The sequence below is a fragment of the Cavia porcellus genome, unplaced genomic scaffold (assembly GCF_034190915.1).
Source record: "Cavia porcellus strain 051 isolate PalLab524CR breed Dunkin Hartley unplaced genomic scaffold, mCavPor4.1 scaffold_7, whole genome shotgun sequence".
Lineage (NCBI taxonomy): Eukaryota > Metazoa > Chordata > Mammalia > Rodentia > Caviidae > Cavia > Cavia porcellus.
The window spans coordinates 6,707,896-6,727,314 of record NW_026947490.1 but is presented as its reverse complement, the minus strand read 5'-3'; the positions used below and the strand labels follow the sequence as shown (position 1 = coordinate 6,727,314).

General features: G+C 38.0%; 1 protein-coding gene across 4 annotated transcripts in view; it reads right to left on the bottom strand.

Annotated features, from left to right (window-relative positions):
- Window positions 1–239: 239 nt before the first annotated feature.
- Window positions 240–19,419, bottom strand: part of Scaf4 (SR-related CTD associated factor 4) — a 60,165-nt gene continuing 40,985 nt past the window's right edge. For 2 of the 4 annotated variants that reach the window (XM_013149753.2, XM_013149754.2), the window contains exons 15-20: window positions 19,087–19,243; window positions 17,477–17,634; window positions 16,169–16,334; window positions 15,995–16,081; window positions 15,646–15,837; window positions 240–2,950 (exon numbers count right to left, since the gene is read on the bottom strand). In XM_013149753.2, the coding sequence (XP_013005207.1) occupies window positions 1,980–2,950; window positions 15,646–15,837; window positions 15,995–16,081; window positions 16,169–16,334; window positions 17,477–17,634; window positions 19,087–19,243 (1,731 nt within the window). In that variant the 3' untranslated portion in view covers window positions 240–1,979. The remainder of the gene's footprint in view (window positions 2,951–15,645; window positions 15,838–15,994; window positions 16,082–16,168; window positions 16,335–17,476; window positions 17,635–19,086; window positions 19,244–19,419) is intronic. The other 2 variants (XM_013149755.2, XM_013149756.2) reach the window with 1 other exon arrangement.

Here is a 19,419-nt window from a genome sequence, read left to right as displayed (position 1 = left end):
CTTATGCCGTTGAGCTAAATCCCCAGCCCGCTTTAGAACTTTTCCAGGTGGATTTTGGTATAATCTTGTCTTCAGATTGGCCCTCTAAGTAGACTCGAGTACTGAAAGAAATCAAGATGTTTGATTGTGGTGCTAGCTATTGTGGTGCTAGCTACTGGAGTGCCAGAATTTATACATCCAGATAGTGAAGTCTGTATTCATGTAAATAATGTTTTTAAATGAAACGTTAATCGAATTCATATTTTTGACTGGTGTTTTTATTCAGTTGAAAATCATATAAATGATAAAATGAGTAATCCTCTTAAATATGAACTGTATCAAACGCATAGGACATCATTTAGAAGAGTTTACACAGCGATAAAGAGCAATATGGTTATAGTGGTTAAAATGAGCAATGGGGCAGAAAATTTTAACAGTATTTAATGTGTATTAGTTTGCTGCATATGTGGGATGAGGCAAATACTAGAATTAACTCGGGGAAGTCTCAAGTATAATCACACTGCCAGGCAGTACTAATGGATTTCTTTTTTTCACGTGCAAATACAATGGTTTTCAATTGGAAATACAATTGAAAATCCTGACACTGATCATCAGTGTTTCTTTTCAAAAGCAGTTTCAGTTAGGACTTTAAAACTTCTAAGATGGGCCACAATAAGTTTCATTAAGTCCAGATTAGAAATGGAGTTTTCTTGATTTTTAAAGGCAAGAATACAAGAATATTGCCCTAGGGTAAGTTCCCTGTCCTAACAGACCTTGCTGCACAGTACTATTCAAACCAGTCAAACCAGCTTCAGCTGGGGATGGGGCAAAAAGTTATCTGCTCAGCACTTGGAAACAGGCTGTGTCAGTTTGCGTCTTGGTGTTGGGCTAGTGGTTCTGAGCTTTTCTGAGCTACTTTGAGACACAGGCTTGATTTGGTGTTTGTTTTCATGTGGTATTCCTTGGATAACCTACAACTGTCCCTGGCTGACCTATTTAATTCAGTACATAGGCCTCAAACGTGCTAGGCAAGCCCTGTACCATCAGTCTACGTCACCAGCAGGCAACTCAACCATGTGAAGCAGGGAAGATAAAACATTTCATTTTTCAAAAAGCTGCCTATCTCTGCCTACCAGGCAGGTTAAAAATGTTTATGGGAAACAACAGGTTCATTTAAATCATAAGACAAAAAAGCTTTGAGATTGGAAATGGTAACTTCAATTTACGCTTACCCTTTTGAAAAATTTAATGGGATCCAAACAAAAGCCACAAACCCTAAACACCCAGTCTTCTAATACCCAGGCTATCAGCTATCAGATAATTACTAGTACAAGGTGTCATGTCGGGAATCCAATTTTCCCCCAGTGAAATCTCTACAGATAACTAGAGCAATAATACTACAAAGCAAGTGGAAGAAAACTTTGGCTAAATTACAAATGCTAACAAGCTTTTCACTTAATATTACTAACTTTTCTTACTGAAATGCTAAGAATCAAGAGAATTACAAATGAACTACATAAAAATGTCCATTTCCATCAAATAAGTCTACTTTAGACTCAAATACATTATTAACAGCTCAAACTTAGATGGTGAACAATCCTTTTCCACCTTAATGCAGTATAGGAATAATAGCACACATTAAAGTTTGTTACGAAAATAGAGTTTATTAAAAACATCCCTATTGTGTTGAGGAGCTTTCACCGTTACCTTGTCTTAAATTAAAAAAAAAAAATAGAGAGCACTTCTAATTACGATTTGTAAACTTTTTAAAGTCAAAACTTTTAAAAAGTTACAGCAAAAGGGGTAATATTTATTCATATTTCAGTATTTTTTGTTATTTTGTAGCTATTTTTAAATAAAAGGGAAGCAATCAAATTGCTTACAACTCCCCACCAATTACTGCGGGGCTGTGATAAGCCGGAGCAAATATAATACAGCATCTGTACACCTCAAGCTCTATATTCCGCAAGTGTCACTGTCACATTTGGACAAGCTGCAGTCTAGCGAGGAGCCTCTGCTGCTGAGCCAGAATCCTTTTCAGGTTCAATGGATGAGGTAGCCTCAGCAGGAGACTCTTCAGGAGGTTTCCCCACGGTGGCCTCCGCCTCCCCCTTGTCAAGTTCTGAAGCAGTGTCTGCGATGCCCCCTCGGTTAAGGGGAGGTTCAGTGGCTTTGTTCCCACTGGCCCTGTCTGTCCCCTCAGGCTTTTCCTTTCCTCGGCTTTCTTCCTTCTCTCTGCGTGACTCTCTATCTCTAGAATCTCTCTCCCTGTCTCGATGCCCACTAGAGCGTCTGTTTCTCTCTTCTGAGTCTCTGTGCCTGTCCCGGTCGGGGCTTCTTCTTCCCCACTCTCGCCTTTCACGGTTACTGTTATCTCTATCATCATTACGGTTTCCATACCGTTCGCGGTCATTTTCCACCCTATTTCCAAAAGATCTTCTTCCAAACCTTTCTTGGTCTCTACCTGAATTGAACTGCTGCCTGTTATCATTTCTAAACTGCTGTGGCTGCTGCTGAGCTGGTGGCGGCTGTTGCTGTGGTGGTGGCTGCTGCTGTGGTGGCGGCTGCGGCTGCTGCGGCGGCTGTTGCTGTGGAGGTGGCTGCTGCTGCTGCTGCTGTGGCGGGGGCTGCTGCTGTTGCCTTCCATCTCTGTCTTCAGGACCTCCGGGGCCAGGCCCTGGGCCCCCAAGCCCTGGCATCCCACCAGGCCTAACAAAGGGCCCGTGCGGAGGAAAGGGCCCTTTCATCCCATGAGGTGGTGGCATTGCAAAGCCCCCTGGTCCTGGTGGCGGCCCTCTGTGCATCATGTGTGGTGGCATGGGACGAGGTGGCATCATAGGAAAGCGCTGCAGATGAGGTGGAGGCATTCCTGGAGGGCGCTGAAGTGGGATCAGGCCGGGTCGGGCCCCCAGAAGACCAGTCGATGGTGCCTGCAGCCCAATTACAGGGCCGGGTGCAACTCCCTGAGTGCCTGAAAGACAATACAAGCATGTAAGTGCCACAGAAGATGCCACTTTACTTCGGCTGTTTCCCTGTGTAACTTTAACTGGAAGACAATCCAGAACCTTCACTTCCATGCAGGGTGCTGGCCTGTCCAAGCCCAAGGTGAGGCTCGCCACCATTGAGAGCACTGTGCAAAGTACTTAATACAGGCGGGCGCCAGCACTTTGAAGAATGTCAAAAGCTGTAGCATTCATAAGAAACTGTTTCGTCCCTTTAAGTACTTAAAACGTTAAGTCCCAATGAGATAAAGAACAGCATTCGCTATCAGTAACTTCTCAACCCTATGAAGGCTGTGTTTCTTAATTTGACGCACTACTTACTGCAAGAAAGAGGTCACTGAGGTAACAAAATCCAAGAGGAAGAGGACTGGTTCTATGGCACACTTGGTCCACATTACTCAAATGACTCAGATAGTTACAAAATATGTACATGTCAACACTGAAGTTTAGAAAACAGAGTTCCATGCACAGATGTGAACTTTTATTTTTGCAGTTTCTTTTCAGAAACACAGCATAATGTGACAGCTGCTGGGCCAAGGGACTGCTAACCAGTGCCGAATGGTCAGCGCTCTAGTGCCTCTCTACTCACTCTTCCAAAGGCCAAACAGAGTTTACAACTGACAATTTTATCTTCCCATTTATATGTAAGTCACCGTTAAAACAATCATACGGGCTCAACACTCCACTGTAGAGGAACACAGATTTGTTTTGGTTCTTCACTTACACAGCAGGCATCAGTATCGTTTTTTCTCTAGACATGTTATACACAAGGGTCTGTGAACAAGTTCTAGGTTATGACTATCATTTGGCAATGGTAACAGAAATGCTTGTGTGACACTAACAGAAAAATGACCTAGTACATTAGTACTAATTTCAGCTTCTTTTCCCCAAACATATTCTAGCGTGACAACTTGAGTCAACTTCAAGTCCTACACATTTCTGTATTTTGTATATAAACATGAAAATGATAATTACTTCAGTTTTTGCTAATCATAATACATGATCCAGTATTCTATCACACTTAAACCACTAAAATGAGCCTACAAGTGCAAGGATATATGATTATTTGAGACAGGGTCTTATATCATGTAGTTCAGGCTGGCCTTTAATTTCTTCTGCCTCAGCCTCCTGAGTGCTGGGATTACAGGTGTGTGCCACCATGTAAGTGTACAACTCAACATGAAGACCTAGTTTTAGTATTTACTTCAGTTTTCTTCTTATGCTTGAATATGTTCAGTGAAAAATAATCTTGCTCCTGACTTATGCCTTGGTATTCTAATTCATACAATGGGCATAGTGATAATACTAGCCAGTAATCATGATCAAATGCAATAAAATACATCGAGTTCAGTGCTTGCTCAGTTAACTGCTGAAATTATTCTTCCACACCTCTATTATAGAAAGTGCCAAACATCCTAACACCTCCAATAACTATCATAGATAGAAAAAACTTACAATACAGTGAGCTTATGCATACATGTATACACAGGCAGAAATATCAGTTCTGTGGTGACACGCTAATTAGCACAACAAAAACCAGTCCCTTTAGATTCAAGACTGTCATTAGGAAAATCCCTGATGTTAAATATACCCAGGACTACCAAGTGGGCCATACTGCAGACTGAAATGAAGCTCAATGGCATCCCAAAAGTTTTTTCACAACGAAGATCACTGAGTAACGCAACAAAAGCATCTAAAGCATCTCTTTGCAGTCAGTTTTCTTTGTTGGTACTGGGAACTGAATGAATTCAGGCCCTTGCACTTGTCAGGCAGGAGCTGTGCTAAGCTAAATCTCCCACTGTGCTCTCAACTTCTAAAAGGAACAGTATGTAGTTTCAACATCTGTGCACTCAACACAAAATGTTTATATTCTGAAAGTTTAATAAGAGATTTTACTACATAAAAGCACTCAAAGTCAACCATACATTACTTTCCCAGCAAGCTTTTATCAGTGTCTTTTTTTTGAAGGTCTAGGAGGCCAAAGTGGTATTAATGTATCCACCTATGGCCTTAACATCCACTCCAAAATTTAAAATATTCCAAAAAATAGGGGAGAGTGTGCTACAGTTCAGGTGAGTCTTAAAAAGGAAGAGCGACTCTTGCAAGGCAAGGGCAAAACTCCTCTTTTCAAATTTGCCCAGGAGGATCTGGCTTCCTCGATTCTCTCTCTTGACAATGGCCAAAGGGTACAAGGCTACCTCCAGCTTGGGCAGAGGATAGAAAACAGGCAATGATTCTCTAAAAACATAAGCCTCAGCCTCTAGAATTAACCTTATTAGTTCTTTAGATCGTGTATGAGGGTTTATATACACTGTTAATGACAAACAGCGTAACTGTAAACACTAATACATACCTCCTATAAGGCATAATGTCTCATGAAGAAAGCTGCCCATTTTACTCCATGCTTGATATCTGTATTTAGAATCTGCTTAAACTTTACACAATTGATTTCCTTTGCTTTGGAAATAGTGCTAAGATGTATCAGGCTCAATTTCTTTTTAAACCTTTATGGATCAACAAAATTTATACACTTCCCTGTAGAATATTCCCTCGGCCCAAATGGCCTCCTGATCAGACTTGGGACTTTAATAAAAAACACTCATTTGTCTGCTGGAGTGAACATGCATTACTTTTAAAATAGAAGCTATTTAGTTAAAAAATACATCAGATGGCAGAATCCTTTAATAGGCATGCAAACTGAATTTTCATTAAGAAATCTTTATTAGGAAAGTAGGTATTACACGTACACCAGTAGAATATATAATGAGTTTTCTAGGTCAAGTGGACATTCAAGGTAGGACTTGATTTTATTTGGAAAGGTTATCACTGAAGTCTTCTAGAGCTATAAATTGAAAAAGAATTCACATATCAAAAACCTAAACATCATATTTTAAAAAACTCATTTAAGAGGTTAGGGATGTAAATATTTTGAAGGGGACAAAGTCTAATAACTTGTGACAGGAGATGGCACACACTAGCATATTAACACAGAGGCTGGGCTTATAAAGTTGGGAGTGTGGCTCTTGGAAGGAATCACAAAGGAAGTCTGGTTTGCGTCTCAAAGGAAAGTGTGTAAAGTGGGTATGGATACTGGTGGTCAAAAAGCAGCAGCTGAAACGGCTACTCTAGGTGCTGCAGTAACGTGTTATTCAGAGAAGTGCTACCGTGACTTTTGATGACAACTGAAGAGGGGGAAATTCAGCGGCTAGGGGTGAAAGGCTCATCCATGGGCCACAGCAGTTCAGAGGCCTTACATGCCCTGAGCGGGAGGAAACCACAGAGGAATTCTGAGCAAGGATGAATGATCTTATGTTCTGAAGATCCTTCTAGCCAGCAAGGTAGAGGAAGACATGGCAGTCTGCTTCTTACTTCAAAAATCTAGCACAGTGATTAAGAGGATGACCTGAAAGGTAGTAGGGCTAAGAGACAAGCATTTAATGGACAGAACTGAGTTTTGAGATGAAAAAACACAGTTGTCTGTTTGGAATAAGCAGATGGAGGTGTCAAGGTAACATAAAAAATATAGGAAAAGTATTACTTTTTGAAGACAAATGACACATTTCCCATGGTAACACTAACAGTCAAGAGGATCTGGGGTCTCCCTTGGGAATAGGCTTAAAGAGTGGAATATGCACCTTCCTGCTCAGAACAACAGTCACAAAACAAAAAAGGGATCTGACAGACTTGGGTACGGTTTTAGGGCAGATCAAAAAAAAGCTCCAAATAGTTATGTACACTTTTGACAACAAATACACTGGGGTTTACCTCAACATAACCAAATCTTAAGTATCTCCTATTATTATTTTTAAAAATAGCTGTTTCATAATTTAAAGAGGAGAAAGATGCTCATTTCAGAGACCAATGTATACCTTGAATCTCAGAACGTAAACAAGTGAGTACAAAACCACATAAACATAGGTGGCTTTTTGGCCTTAAGCTCACTTTGTAGCTCAGAATGGTCTCAAACACTCAACAGTCCTCCTGCCTCAGCCTCTGGAGTGCTGGGATTACAAGAGTGTACCATCACGCCCGGCAGGTATGGATCATAAATACAAAATGGTCTGATTTAGATACTGGTGGGACCAATTGCACCCATTAGCAGGGCAATTTCAGAGGACATAAAGCTAAGTGGACTCTTTAAAGCAGGGACCTCCTTCCTGGAGGAGGAAGGGCACAGTGAACAAGGCAAGGGGGTCTGTCACTGTCTCTTCTTGACCAATGATGTGGTTTCCATTCTGTTGCAGCCACTGCTTCTAAGAGGTAATGGATGTTTCATCCTCCATTCAGGACATCTGAATTCTCATTCAGTTATCCCACTCTCAGATCTTCCTCTTCTTCCCAGGACATGCATCCTCTCTGAAGCACCCTAGCCCAGTCTTCAATGCCACCAGGCTCATGCCAACAATGTCCTCCGCATTCCTCCTTACCTGACTCCGAGTCCATGGTTCTCGCGTCAGATGCCTGGAGGAACCCCAACATCGGTTTTAAAAGCAACTCTTGTACCTGAATGTGTCTGAGGGTCACCCCAAGGCCCAGCACACTAATTAGTCTTTTAATATTTGTAACTACAATCTCAAGTGTGCCTTTTACTCTGGCCAGCAAACTTACACCTTCTCATCAATCAGTCATGTCTTATCTACAGCAGCCCTTAGTCTCCTATTCTTAAATTTCTTCTATGATAGCTTCAGTAAGTCAAGTTCACATGGCCTATAACTTACCTACATAAAATTCACAATTCAAATGTTTTATAGTATATCCACAGAATTAGGCAATCATAAAAACAAACGTTCGAGCAGTATTTTCAGAAGAAACCTTGCAACTTTAGCAGTCACCCCTCATCCCCCCTCCCAAGTCCCTCCTTGTCTGCTCACAGCCTCTATGCTCCACAGATTTGGCTGTCCATTCTCAAGTTTCAGACAAATCATGTAATATGGAACCTTTTGTGACTGGCTTTCCAGAGCTCATCCAGGTCATGTAGTATGTGTAAAGTACTGTGTTTATTACCAACTAACATTTCACTGTGTAGATATACCATTTAAAAATAAGCCTTTAGCAAAAACGTTTTTTCACTCACCCACCATCAGAAATCTACCAGTTTACTTACATCTGTATTCAAATAACTCTTGGTGTGGCAATGTGTGTTCCAAAAGCTAGGCCCTTTAGTTCCACCCTGGTTTTCTTCTCACCTACAGATCAGTTATAATCCTTTCTTCTGGCATTAAACTCTCCCGTCTACTGATTTCCCATACTCAGTATGCTACAGTTTTGTCCATTTCTAGGAATAGAAAAGAAACATACTCCCTCACCCTGAGTCTTTTGATTTTCACCCTATCTTACCATTTCCATATATGACGAATCTCAGCAATGTTCAAAATCGTAACTATGGTCATTTCATCTCCCATGCACAAGTGGGCTTCTCAATCTATCACTCCAATGAAACCATGTTTCTCAAGGTCACCAGGAGTCTGCATCTTGTTAAATCCAGTTAGCAAGACTCAGCCCTTTCTTGACCCATAGCTGCCATCTGGCAATTCATCTCTGCCTCCTAGAACTCTCTTCACATAGTTTCAAGAATATGGCCCTGTGAACAAACAGATGGTGGCAAAATGCTGTTGCTGCTTTGAACTCTAGCTCCACCATCTCTAACTATGTGACCTTAGGATGGTCACCATCTCCATATGCTTCAGGTTTCCCACCTAGGAAATGGAGCTCACCTCATAGGACTGCACGGCTATATTAACACTGCTGAGGGAAACCCCTGGCAAGTGTAACCATAGGAAGGATCCTTGGTTTCTACATTATCTCATTCCTCTATTTACAATTTTCCCTTAGATTATCTTATTGAATTCTATGGCTTTAAATGTTATCTTTCTTTGCTGTTGAGACCAGAATTTACAGCTCTAGATTTTATCCAGCTGTTCGCATTTGCACCTGGATATTTTAATGAGGTATCTACTTCTCCCTCAAATCTGCCCTAGATGTACATTTCAGGAATGGCAGTTACAATCTACCAAATGTTCACGTTAGTTATCCTTGACATCTTTCACATCCCACAGTTAAGTAATGCAGTAATGCAGAAGGTTGTCTTCAAAATACGCTTGTGCTCAAAACACTCAATTAGCTGCAGCAGCCCAATAGTCACCTGTGGCAACTGCATCCAAACCGGCTTGCTCTTTTCATTTCTACCCCCAGCCTCTTCTCTATAGAACACTGTACTAATCCTTTCAAACTGCAAACTACACAGCAACATGGCTGCAACCCTGCGCCACTCTTCACTGCACTCATACCCAGGCTCTTGGCAATCTTCTCTCTTTACTTCCTGCCACTCTTCCCTTAGGGGCTAGACTCGTGTCCCTCAAACAAAATCAAGTTCCCACTTAATTCAGGCCCCTCTACCTGAAATGCCTGTATTTAACATGGGTTATTTGTTCCTCTATTCTGTAACTTCCTCAAGATGCCTTCCCTGGTCATCATATTGACACGGCTTATCTCACACCATATTTTCAAATCTAACAGAACAGTCCTCTGTTGTACTCTTCCCAGAATATTTCTGTGTGAAATTATTATTGCCCAAGTTCCTACTGGAGTATAAACTCCAATAAGAGGTTTCATACTGTTCATTCTGGCATCTTTACCACCCAGAAGGATGCCTGTCACAGCAGGCCCTGCACAGACACAGTGATGCGTGAATAAAGGGTGGTTGTGGAGGTAGTGACTGATCCCATCAGGAAGATGGCACTTGGCTGGGCCTCACTCCCAGGACAGTGAGGAATTTTTTCAGCATAAACTTAGGATGACTTAAGCTTTGAAAAGCTTTCATTTTTCTTTCATCTTCTGTTCCAACTTATTCTAACATTAAACATTTGATCCCAATAGAATAAATGCCACTGCATTTGCATAAAGCTATTATGGAATTTCTGAACATATATAAATACCCACTCATCTCCCCCATCAATGCCTGAAAATCTCCAGGCAAATAAACATATTTAACCAGCAAAAGATGTTTTGTTTTTTTTTTTAATTTCAGAAAACTGAATTTTTTAAATTTAAAAACTGAAATAGTACGAACAACACTATTTTCTTTTGCCTAGATTCACCTATTACTGATGCTTTAGGCATATTAATTTTGGAGACATTCCCAAGGCATCCTACAATAGTCATTTTGAGAGCCAGTTTTCAAAAATGAGAGCATTATTTCAGTTGGGTTGCATTACCACATTAAGATTATACAAAAAGATCAATGCTTAGAATGTAAAAAAAAGATTTTTAAGAGAAACCTGAGTTTTCAGTAATATGTAATAAGCAATCTTGCCCACTTACAGCATAGCAGTATATTATGTTTTGATAATATCGATTTCGTAAAAAAGATTTTTAAACGAAGTCAGGATTATTATCATTAAAAAATAAGTCTGGAGTTTTTTCAAAACAATGTGTAGTAGGCTTTGTGTGGTCCATTTTCCCTACAGATCATTTAATTTGCTTTTTAGAATTTCAGTATTATCAAAGTTTGAAACCTAATATTAACCTCTTATCACTGAATGCTATTATCTATAGGCAATATTATTTTCAGTGTTAGCTGAAAAAAATCTTACCTGGAATCCTTCACAGCAGAATCTGTGTTTATCAAAATCAACCTAGAATCCAAAGATTTTGCCCTCAGATTTAAATTTAAAGACACTCTTCAGGCTGGTGCTCTACAGCAGCCTAGGATGTGACAACCCGAGAGGACATGGAGACACTAATGTGCTCTTTGGAATATTTCAGTATCTTCCTCATATTTTGTTTGAGGGATTTTATTTGTCTTCTGAGATAGTGTAATCATGCACAAACTCATCTTTGAGACAAATATTTGTTGTGGATTAATTACTATTTCAAATTATCCACTGAACAATGTTACATACTAAACTAAAGGCATCGTAATGAATATTTAAATACCATTTCTGTTATGTAACACCAGTGGAATAATATAACACAATATTTGGAGTACCAATTCAAGTATTTTAAAGCTTCCAAAAAATACATTTGAAGGATAAAGTCACTAGGCTTTTTTGGTACCAAAATGAACCCTGGATATATCTGCTTAAATTTATAATTTAATATGTATATTAGAGTTTGAAATGAAAAATTAAAATGCAAGATATACTTTTAAAAATTAAGCATTATTTGTTTTTAAAAATCATAATTTCTAGAATTTCCTTTAGGTTTTCTTCTAATGTTACTGACTAGTTAGTGTGTCTCTAGTAAATTGAAACTCTAATTTTTAAATGTTAAAAATTATTAGCTATCAAAAAATGATGAAATCAGTCTAGGCAGAGAAACTGAAAGCTAAGTGCAAAACAGCAATGCATATTTAAATATGTTTGACCCCTGCTACTTTAGAAATACTGATATATTTCAGAAATTACGATCTAAGCCTCAATAATATATTTACTTTACTGTTCTTTATAAGAAAACTATTAGATATTAATGGAAGAATTCGGATTTTGAATCCTGCTACTTAAATGAAATACCCACTATGACTTAACACATTGTCTTAGTAAAACTATAAATCAAATATGTATTTCTGGTAAAATTACCCATCTTCTACACAGTCTCAGGGACCATAACTATTGTATAAATCAAACACATCTGTTATAAACTTCACCATTATTGGCAGTAGTGTGACAGAAACCTGGTGGAAACCTTTTGGTAGTAGTAAATAATGAATAAATACATTTGTCAAGAGGAAGCGTTCATTCTCTACAAAAGGAATGAGTTCAACTTAGAACAGTTTTGTTTGAAAACACATTTTGGATATCCTCGTAACACAACAGAGATAGGTAACACAAACAAACTTTTTTTTGTGTATTTTTTTTTATTGTTTGGAACACGAAAGTAACCCAAACTTTCACATTTACAATGAACTTTTTAATGGAAGTATGCTGTACATCATATTAGCAATACATATTATACAAAAGTTTTTGAAAAGTAAACAGATGCTTATACAATCAAGAAAATGAGCTGGATTGTAATTGTCTTTAAAGTTCTTTCTCCCTTAGATGAGCAACAACCGTAGAATGTTATCTTCAGCTTGTATGAAAACCATTGCCCTAGCTACTTTGATGAAGTACTAAGCACAGATTTCTTTAAAATCAAGTAGCAATAGATTACTTTTCATATGTCTAGTAATTTTTTTGTTTTCAAATGATCAGTAATACAAAAGAATCAGCATCTCTATAAGATGTTGTTTAATTCTTTCCAAATTCAGTAGAGGTGGCCACCTTACGCCAACTCCAGAAAGAGTAACTCTCAAACGAATATCCATAATGCGGAATTCTTTACACCAGACTATCCTTATGGCACCCCACTGCCTCTTCATTATTCTCTAGCCTCAGTACAGAATTTCCAGATTTGTGCTAAACATTTGTTTGACCCCTGCTACTTTAGAAATACTAATGTATTTCAAAAATTATGCTCTAAGAACTAAGCCTCAACAATACATCTACTTTACTGTTCCTTATAAGAAAACCATTTAATACCATTAATGGAAGAATTTGGATTTTGAGTCCTGCTAATTAAATGAAATACCCACTATGACTTAACACATTTTCTTAGTAAGCCAAATGATGGAACTTAAATATGTGAATTTATGATTTGGTCTAATCCACTATGAAAATATCTGAGAAAACTATGTCAAGATACATTATTTCCTAAAAATTTTGCTTCTTGTCTGCCAACTAAATTTAAAATCAATCATAGTAAAACATCATAATTTTAGAACTGGAAAGTTTTCTTCTCCAGGTGTTCTAAGTATCATCTATGACATCTGTTACAGATAATAAGCACTCTACTTACAGGCCCCTTGTCACGTGTCTTGCATGTGTTAAGCCATGGAATCATGACAATGAAGTGTAATTTTTATTCCCCTTCACAGAAGAGGAAATGGGGGCTCAGTACAAACTTCTGATCTTACAGTTTTTTGTTCAGCAGCATAACATTTTCATTTTATTAACTTAGAAAACACCAGAGCACCAAGAAACACTGAAGCATCTTAGCTCCAGCACTAAACACCTGAAAAACACCAGAAATACTCCAAGAATCAGTGATCCTTTAGTATTGCAAGGTGATTACTGTGCTCCTTCATCAAATGCTGGAATTATAGTTAAGTCTTTTCAATGCATCTTCCTTTATTTGCATATACATTAAAAAAAAAAAAGTCTCTTCAAAAAAGCAGCTCTGAGCAAGCCAAGCAGACACCAGGAGCAAAACTTATCCTCCCAAGTTGAAAAAAAAAGTTATCACTGAAATTAAAAGGTGGTACACATATTCAAGGAATATTGTGGGGGGATGTGATATCTCTATGACTCTTGTTGACAGATGAATATATAAAGATGGTAAACTGGGGCAAGAAAACAATACTGGAATGGTGATAACAAGAGGAAATAGAATTACCAAGTCAAAAGCCTGTGAATGAGTATACATAATGGCTTTCAAGTGGAGAAATGCACTGTGCCCTTGCAGAAGGGCCTGTTTTATTTGATGTAAACCTTTAGTCACTATACTATACTTTTTGCTACTAAATTTTGCAATTATTTTCACTTTTTTAAAATGTCAAAACTTATACCTTTTTCACAATTTAAGGCACACAGGCTTTCTCACAGCTGCAAGTAAATACTACATTTAGTTCAAGTACTTAAAAAAGCTTCCACTTTTACCTTATGTTAAATTTCAAACCTTCTGGGATTTAAACTTGTTTTAAAACTTACAGACATTAAGTATCAACAGCCCTGCTCTGAAACCTGCCCAACTATGTTATCCTCTTATTCATGGAAAAAGATGTCTGCTGTCTCACAAACCTCACAACCAGGGCAGGGAAGACAGGATGCTCAGCCAGATGTGTCAGATAATGAGAAATGGGAATAAAGATTTGGAGTTTATATTCTTCTAGCAGTGCACAGCTTACTGAGGTTACTTCTCAAGCTCACCAACTTCTGATCTGTGATTTTTATTGCATTTCATAGGATCCAAAGGTTAAATTTTTCAGTAGGCATAAGAAATAAAGGGCAGGGTTTTCAAGACCTGATGTTAAATCAGAGAGGTACTTACTTTTCAGGATAATCTGAAAACAGTGGTCTGCTTTTAAACTCTTGGAGATCATGAAATCTTTCCACTCATTTAATGAATTTACTGAGCTCAGAGAAAAGCACAAACGCAATTTTGTAAACAGTCTCAGATGGCCTAATATCCATGAACTCTACACAAGGAGATTTGATTTCAAAATGAGTTCATAACAGGGGTGCAGGCAGAGTAGGTGTGAAGGAAAAAGCTGATCAGAAAATTCTGATTCAGAATCTATCACTCTTGTGCAACCACCGTATCACAAATATACACAAAAGCATACGAACTGAGATTGAAAGACATCAAAATTCTTTGTCCAATATTGGTTCTACTGTATGATTTCCATTAGGCTTCTTAAGCAACTTCCTCATTAAACAAATTTCCCTTATTATCATAACTACTGCTGAATTTCTAGTAAATTTTAGTCCCAAATCCTCTCTTCTCATTGCTCAATTTGTGTAAAATGCAACGCGCCATTTAAAAACAAATCAATTTTTATTGTAAATGAGGTACATTAACAAAATGAACTTCTCAACAGTACTGAAAAGTACAGTTGAAAAAATATAAACGCTTATCATAAACTGATGTCTCACAGTCCTACAGGTCAGTGGTAATCAGTGGTTTCCTTCCTAAAACTATCTAAGGTAATGAAAGCAAGTGTGCACGCACATATACAGCTCTGAAAAATACTGACAGAATAAGAACGTTGTAACACTCACAAAGTATTAACTTCCAGTTAGGAAAGTCAAATGTTAATTATACTTAGCAATACACCACTTCAAATATAACAATTCATTGATTTAAATAGTAGTCTAATAAAAATAAACACTAATGTGATATATTTATAATCTAACAAGCCAGAGTGATCCATCTTAAAGATATGTAAACAAAAGCAAGTCACCACCCCTTGATCAGTGTTAAGAATATGCGGGAAGTACAGCAAATAAACTCTAGCACAGGAAAACTGAGGGGTCAGGGAAAAAAGGTTTCTTAGTCTATCCAACTGTCATTCAAAAAACTAAGCATCTTACTGCAATATATCAACAATTTTTTTTTTTTTTTTTTTTTTTTGCCAGCCTACAAAAAACTACTGAAGCTCAGGGGTTCAAATGGATTAAAAATGGATTCCACACAGAGGAAAAAAATCAATTATCATAATGATAACTTCTAATTATCATAGAAATGTCTGTTCTAGAGCTGCAGGAGTCTATGATCATGTTAACCATGGACTGGGTACCAATTTCTTTGCTTAAGCATTAGGAGCAGTGCTGAGAACTGTTCAGGACATCACACATGCTAGGCCAGTACTCTATCACTGAGCTAAGCCCCTAGTTATTAGTAACATTTTATACCAAATAAAGATCTGCACATCAAAACTTGTATCCGAGACAAATAAACAAGCATAATTTCACCTTTGAGACTGTCTCCCAGTAAAGGCTAAGTACACACATTTAACAGAAAGATCTTCAAAGAAAACTAGCCTTAAGAATCATTTTATCAAAATTTAACGTTTTTAAAAACCTAGCTTGAGGGGAGAAAAAAACTAGTGATAAAAAGATTAACTTACCAAGAAGTGAAACAGGCTGGGTTACAGGAGGGGTAGGCAGATTCGTAGGTGCAGCAGGTGGCACAGCAGAGCCATACATTTTCGCACTGTCACCAGACTCGGCATTTCCTCTAGCCCCAGACACCACTGTTGGAATGGGATTTCCAATAGATAAGTCTTTTGTAGTGTCTTCATTTATACCAGCGATAGTAGCTAAGGAATATAATTACATCAACATGTGAAGCTGAATAATTAATTATCTTCCCGGCCAACATCTTTCTGACATACTACAGATCCTATTATTGGTTCACGTGCCCTGCTAACCCCAGCTCCAAGAAGTCAAGTGAATAGGAAGGATAAGTATGCTTACAGTTTGGGATGCTTATTGGTGGAGTGTGAGGAGGAGGAATGGATACAGGTGGAGTTATAGGAGGTGGGGGTCCCGGAGGAAGAAACCCTAGAATGAGAAAAGTAATGTCAACGTATGCTGTTACCACGTCATTTTAGGTTCTAGAAGAATGTCTTCTCAAATAACTCAGTGTACCTGGTGGTAAATGCATTGGATTGAATCCTGGACGCAAAAATGGTGGAGGGGGAGGAGGTGGAGGAACACCAGGCCCAAAGCCTGGAGGAGGAATTCCCATGGGAGGCGTGAAAGCAGGTGGCTGGAGGGCACCAACTACAGGAGGACCTGGCTGATGTGGTGGGACCTGGAAAGAAAAATGAAATCACATATCCAGCTGTCTCCCACATGATGTGAGCAGAGGAATATTACACTTCTGACTTGGGGTTTTTCTTCAGTTTGTGCCTATTATACTCCAATACACTAACTCGACTTAACCTCCTCTGTGACTGTCTTTATGCGATGTGATGAAAGCCACAGTGAATACTGCTGTCAAGTATCATCCAACAGAAAGGCAGGGTTGTAAAAACGCTTATAGTGTTCCCATCTACCTTATTTCCTAGATTTGGCACTGGGTAACTGCTGCTATTTTTCTCAAAGTCAAAATGACCAGGAAAGGTAATGTTTTGAACCTAGTTAAGACACTGGCAACATAATTAAAGACACTCACAAAGGAAGACTTCCAGAACTGCTTCAGAAAGAGGCAAGATTGCTAAGTGTGTTCAAAGTGAGACAGAGTATTTTGAAGGGGAGATTAACAGCAATGTTTCTTTTACTGTAATAAATTTTTAAAAATTTAAATATTCACTGTATTGTCCCATCACACTCTGTGTATTACCTCATTCAATCTTTAAAACAAATGTGATATAGGCAGAATATCACGGCCAACACTAGGAAAAGGAATATGCACAGTTAAAGAGATTAAAATATGCAAGCTGAGAAGTTAGGTGACTTGCCCAAAGCCATGTGCATAAGTAATGGAGTGGAAATCAAGTTTATTTCTACCAGAATCTGGGTTCTTTCTTTTGAAGTATCAGGTTGGCTAACTTTCTAGCAAAGATTTTAGCTTTCAATTCAAGAAAAAATTTATAAGTGCTAACACTTAAACTGAAGATTTAAGTAATTTCCTTTCCATCAAACAGCTGTGTAGTGGGTACATATCCAAGTTTCTTCAGAGCAAAGAATAAAGGCCCTATTTAAAATGAACATGTTTGAATTTTATGTCTAGGACTTGATAAGGTTAAGACATTGAATACTCTGGACAGATGCAAAGCAATACAAACTTATTTTGGTTTTATGAATATTTATAAAAATAATGTATAGTTTATAAACAATGAATGTGACATACCAAAATATGAACAATACACATTTATGTTCTTATTTTGTACTGTGAATGTAAACACAGATCTGAAGATTTAAAAACTTAAAATAATGTCCCAGCATTCTTACCTGTGGAGGTGGCACTGTTATAGGTGCAGGAACAGGAATAGGAGGCACAGGCACAGGTAAGGGCTTGGGTATGGGTGACACTGGTTCTGTGTGTGAGGTTTCTGCGCCTCCATTTTGAGCCACATCATTTTCAGGCTTCTTGGGAATTCCTTTCCAATCTATAAGATTTACAGAATTATTAGAAATAAAAAATTTACCATTTTTAGTTTTTAACTTGCAATCTAGAAATAAAAAAGTTGTCAGTCTGATTATTAAAGAAATTCTTATGTTAATTTTATAAATAGTAATTACTTGAATTAATGAATTACTTGAATTAATGAATAGAGATAAAGAGAAAATGTGACAAATGCTTACTACATATGCCAGGCATGGTCCTAAGCACTTCGTGTACCCTACTTTTTTCATTCTTGTAATCACTCATAGATATTGTTATTCTCATATTACAAAGAGGAAAACAAAGACAACTTATTACAAGGCACATTCCTAGTAAGTGACAAGGATGAGTTCAATTCATACACATACAATTCTAGAGAACACATTCTTATCCACACAAGAATATATAAAAGAAACTTGTGCCTAATACTGAAGAGTAACTCAAATATCCTTCCAATTATTTCCACCTATCTTTTAGTTAAGCAAAAGATGTCTCCCCTTTATCCTCTGGGGCCTTGCTTGCTCTGAGTCTTATATTTTCAGTGTCTTCAGCAACACTTCACTGGATCAGCAATTCCAGGATTCCAGGCTTACTCCTTCCATCCTGGTCCACAGCTTCCCAGATGCCTGGCACACAGCAGGCACATTTGTCTGAACAGAAACTTAGCTCAGCCCTTTGTGGTGGTACCATGCATTATGGAAGGAGGTTTAAGTGTGTGCTGTCTCACCTCTTTTTTGTACTCAAACTGTCACTGTGGCTTGAAGACCATATTAGTGTGTACTCTGTTTTACCATTCCACTCTATGCTCTGCACTCCTACCTCCAGGTCGTAACTGTATAGTTCGCCCTGCTTCCTATTGCAGTCAACCAATACACCATTTGTGATATTCAAATAACTGAACCTCCTGGTCTTAACACATTTTTTTGGACTGTCTGAACATTTCCGAAGAAATTATTATGAAGCACTGGATTATGACACAGGCTAAGTATCCTTATCCAAAATGCCTGGACCGAACATGTATAATTTTAAAATATCTGCATAGATTTTACCATTGGAGCATCGTTACTCCAAAAGTCTGAAATCTGAAATGCCCCCCAAACCAAAACTTAGGTCTTAGGTTAGTGCTACATTTCAGATTTTAGAGAATTCTGAGAAATAGAGATGATCAACCTATACTAATATTGCTTAAAGATTGATTGGTTAAATTTTCATAATGAAAAATTCTATGTAAGATTTACTTAATTTTTGTGTCTGTAATCTCTCATTGGGTTGTTTACAGGGCAAAGACCACTTTTCTTCACCACTGTATCCTCAATTTACAATAGTAAAACTGGCATATCATAGGGTACTTTAAAAAGTTCTGTAAAATTTCTTCCTAATGTGGAAAATAAGCCAGACATTTTTCATATGAACCCCTGACCAACATATGGATTGTGAAAGAAATGAAGTATTTTACCTGGATTAAGTGTATCACTGTCCAACATTCCTCCTTCACAAAAACTTTCTAGTTCCTCGGGCTTGACTTTGTCCCATGGAATATAAGTAACACCAAGTTCTACATCCCAATACTGTTTATAATCTGCTTTTATTCCTTTGTTTAAGGCCCAGGCAATCTATTTCACCATTAGTGAGAACACAAAATAAAAAGAAGAAAAAAGAAAGCTGTTAGATCTCAAAGAGTTCACCACTCCTTATCATTGTACTCATCTGGACAAACTATTCTTGGCCAAGCCTTAGTCTCGCCATGGAAATGGTTACCATACATTCTTTGTCTTAGGATAAAAATTAC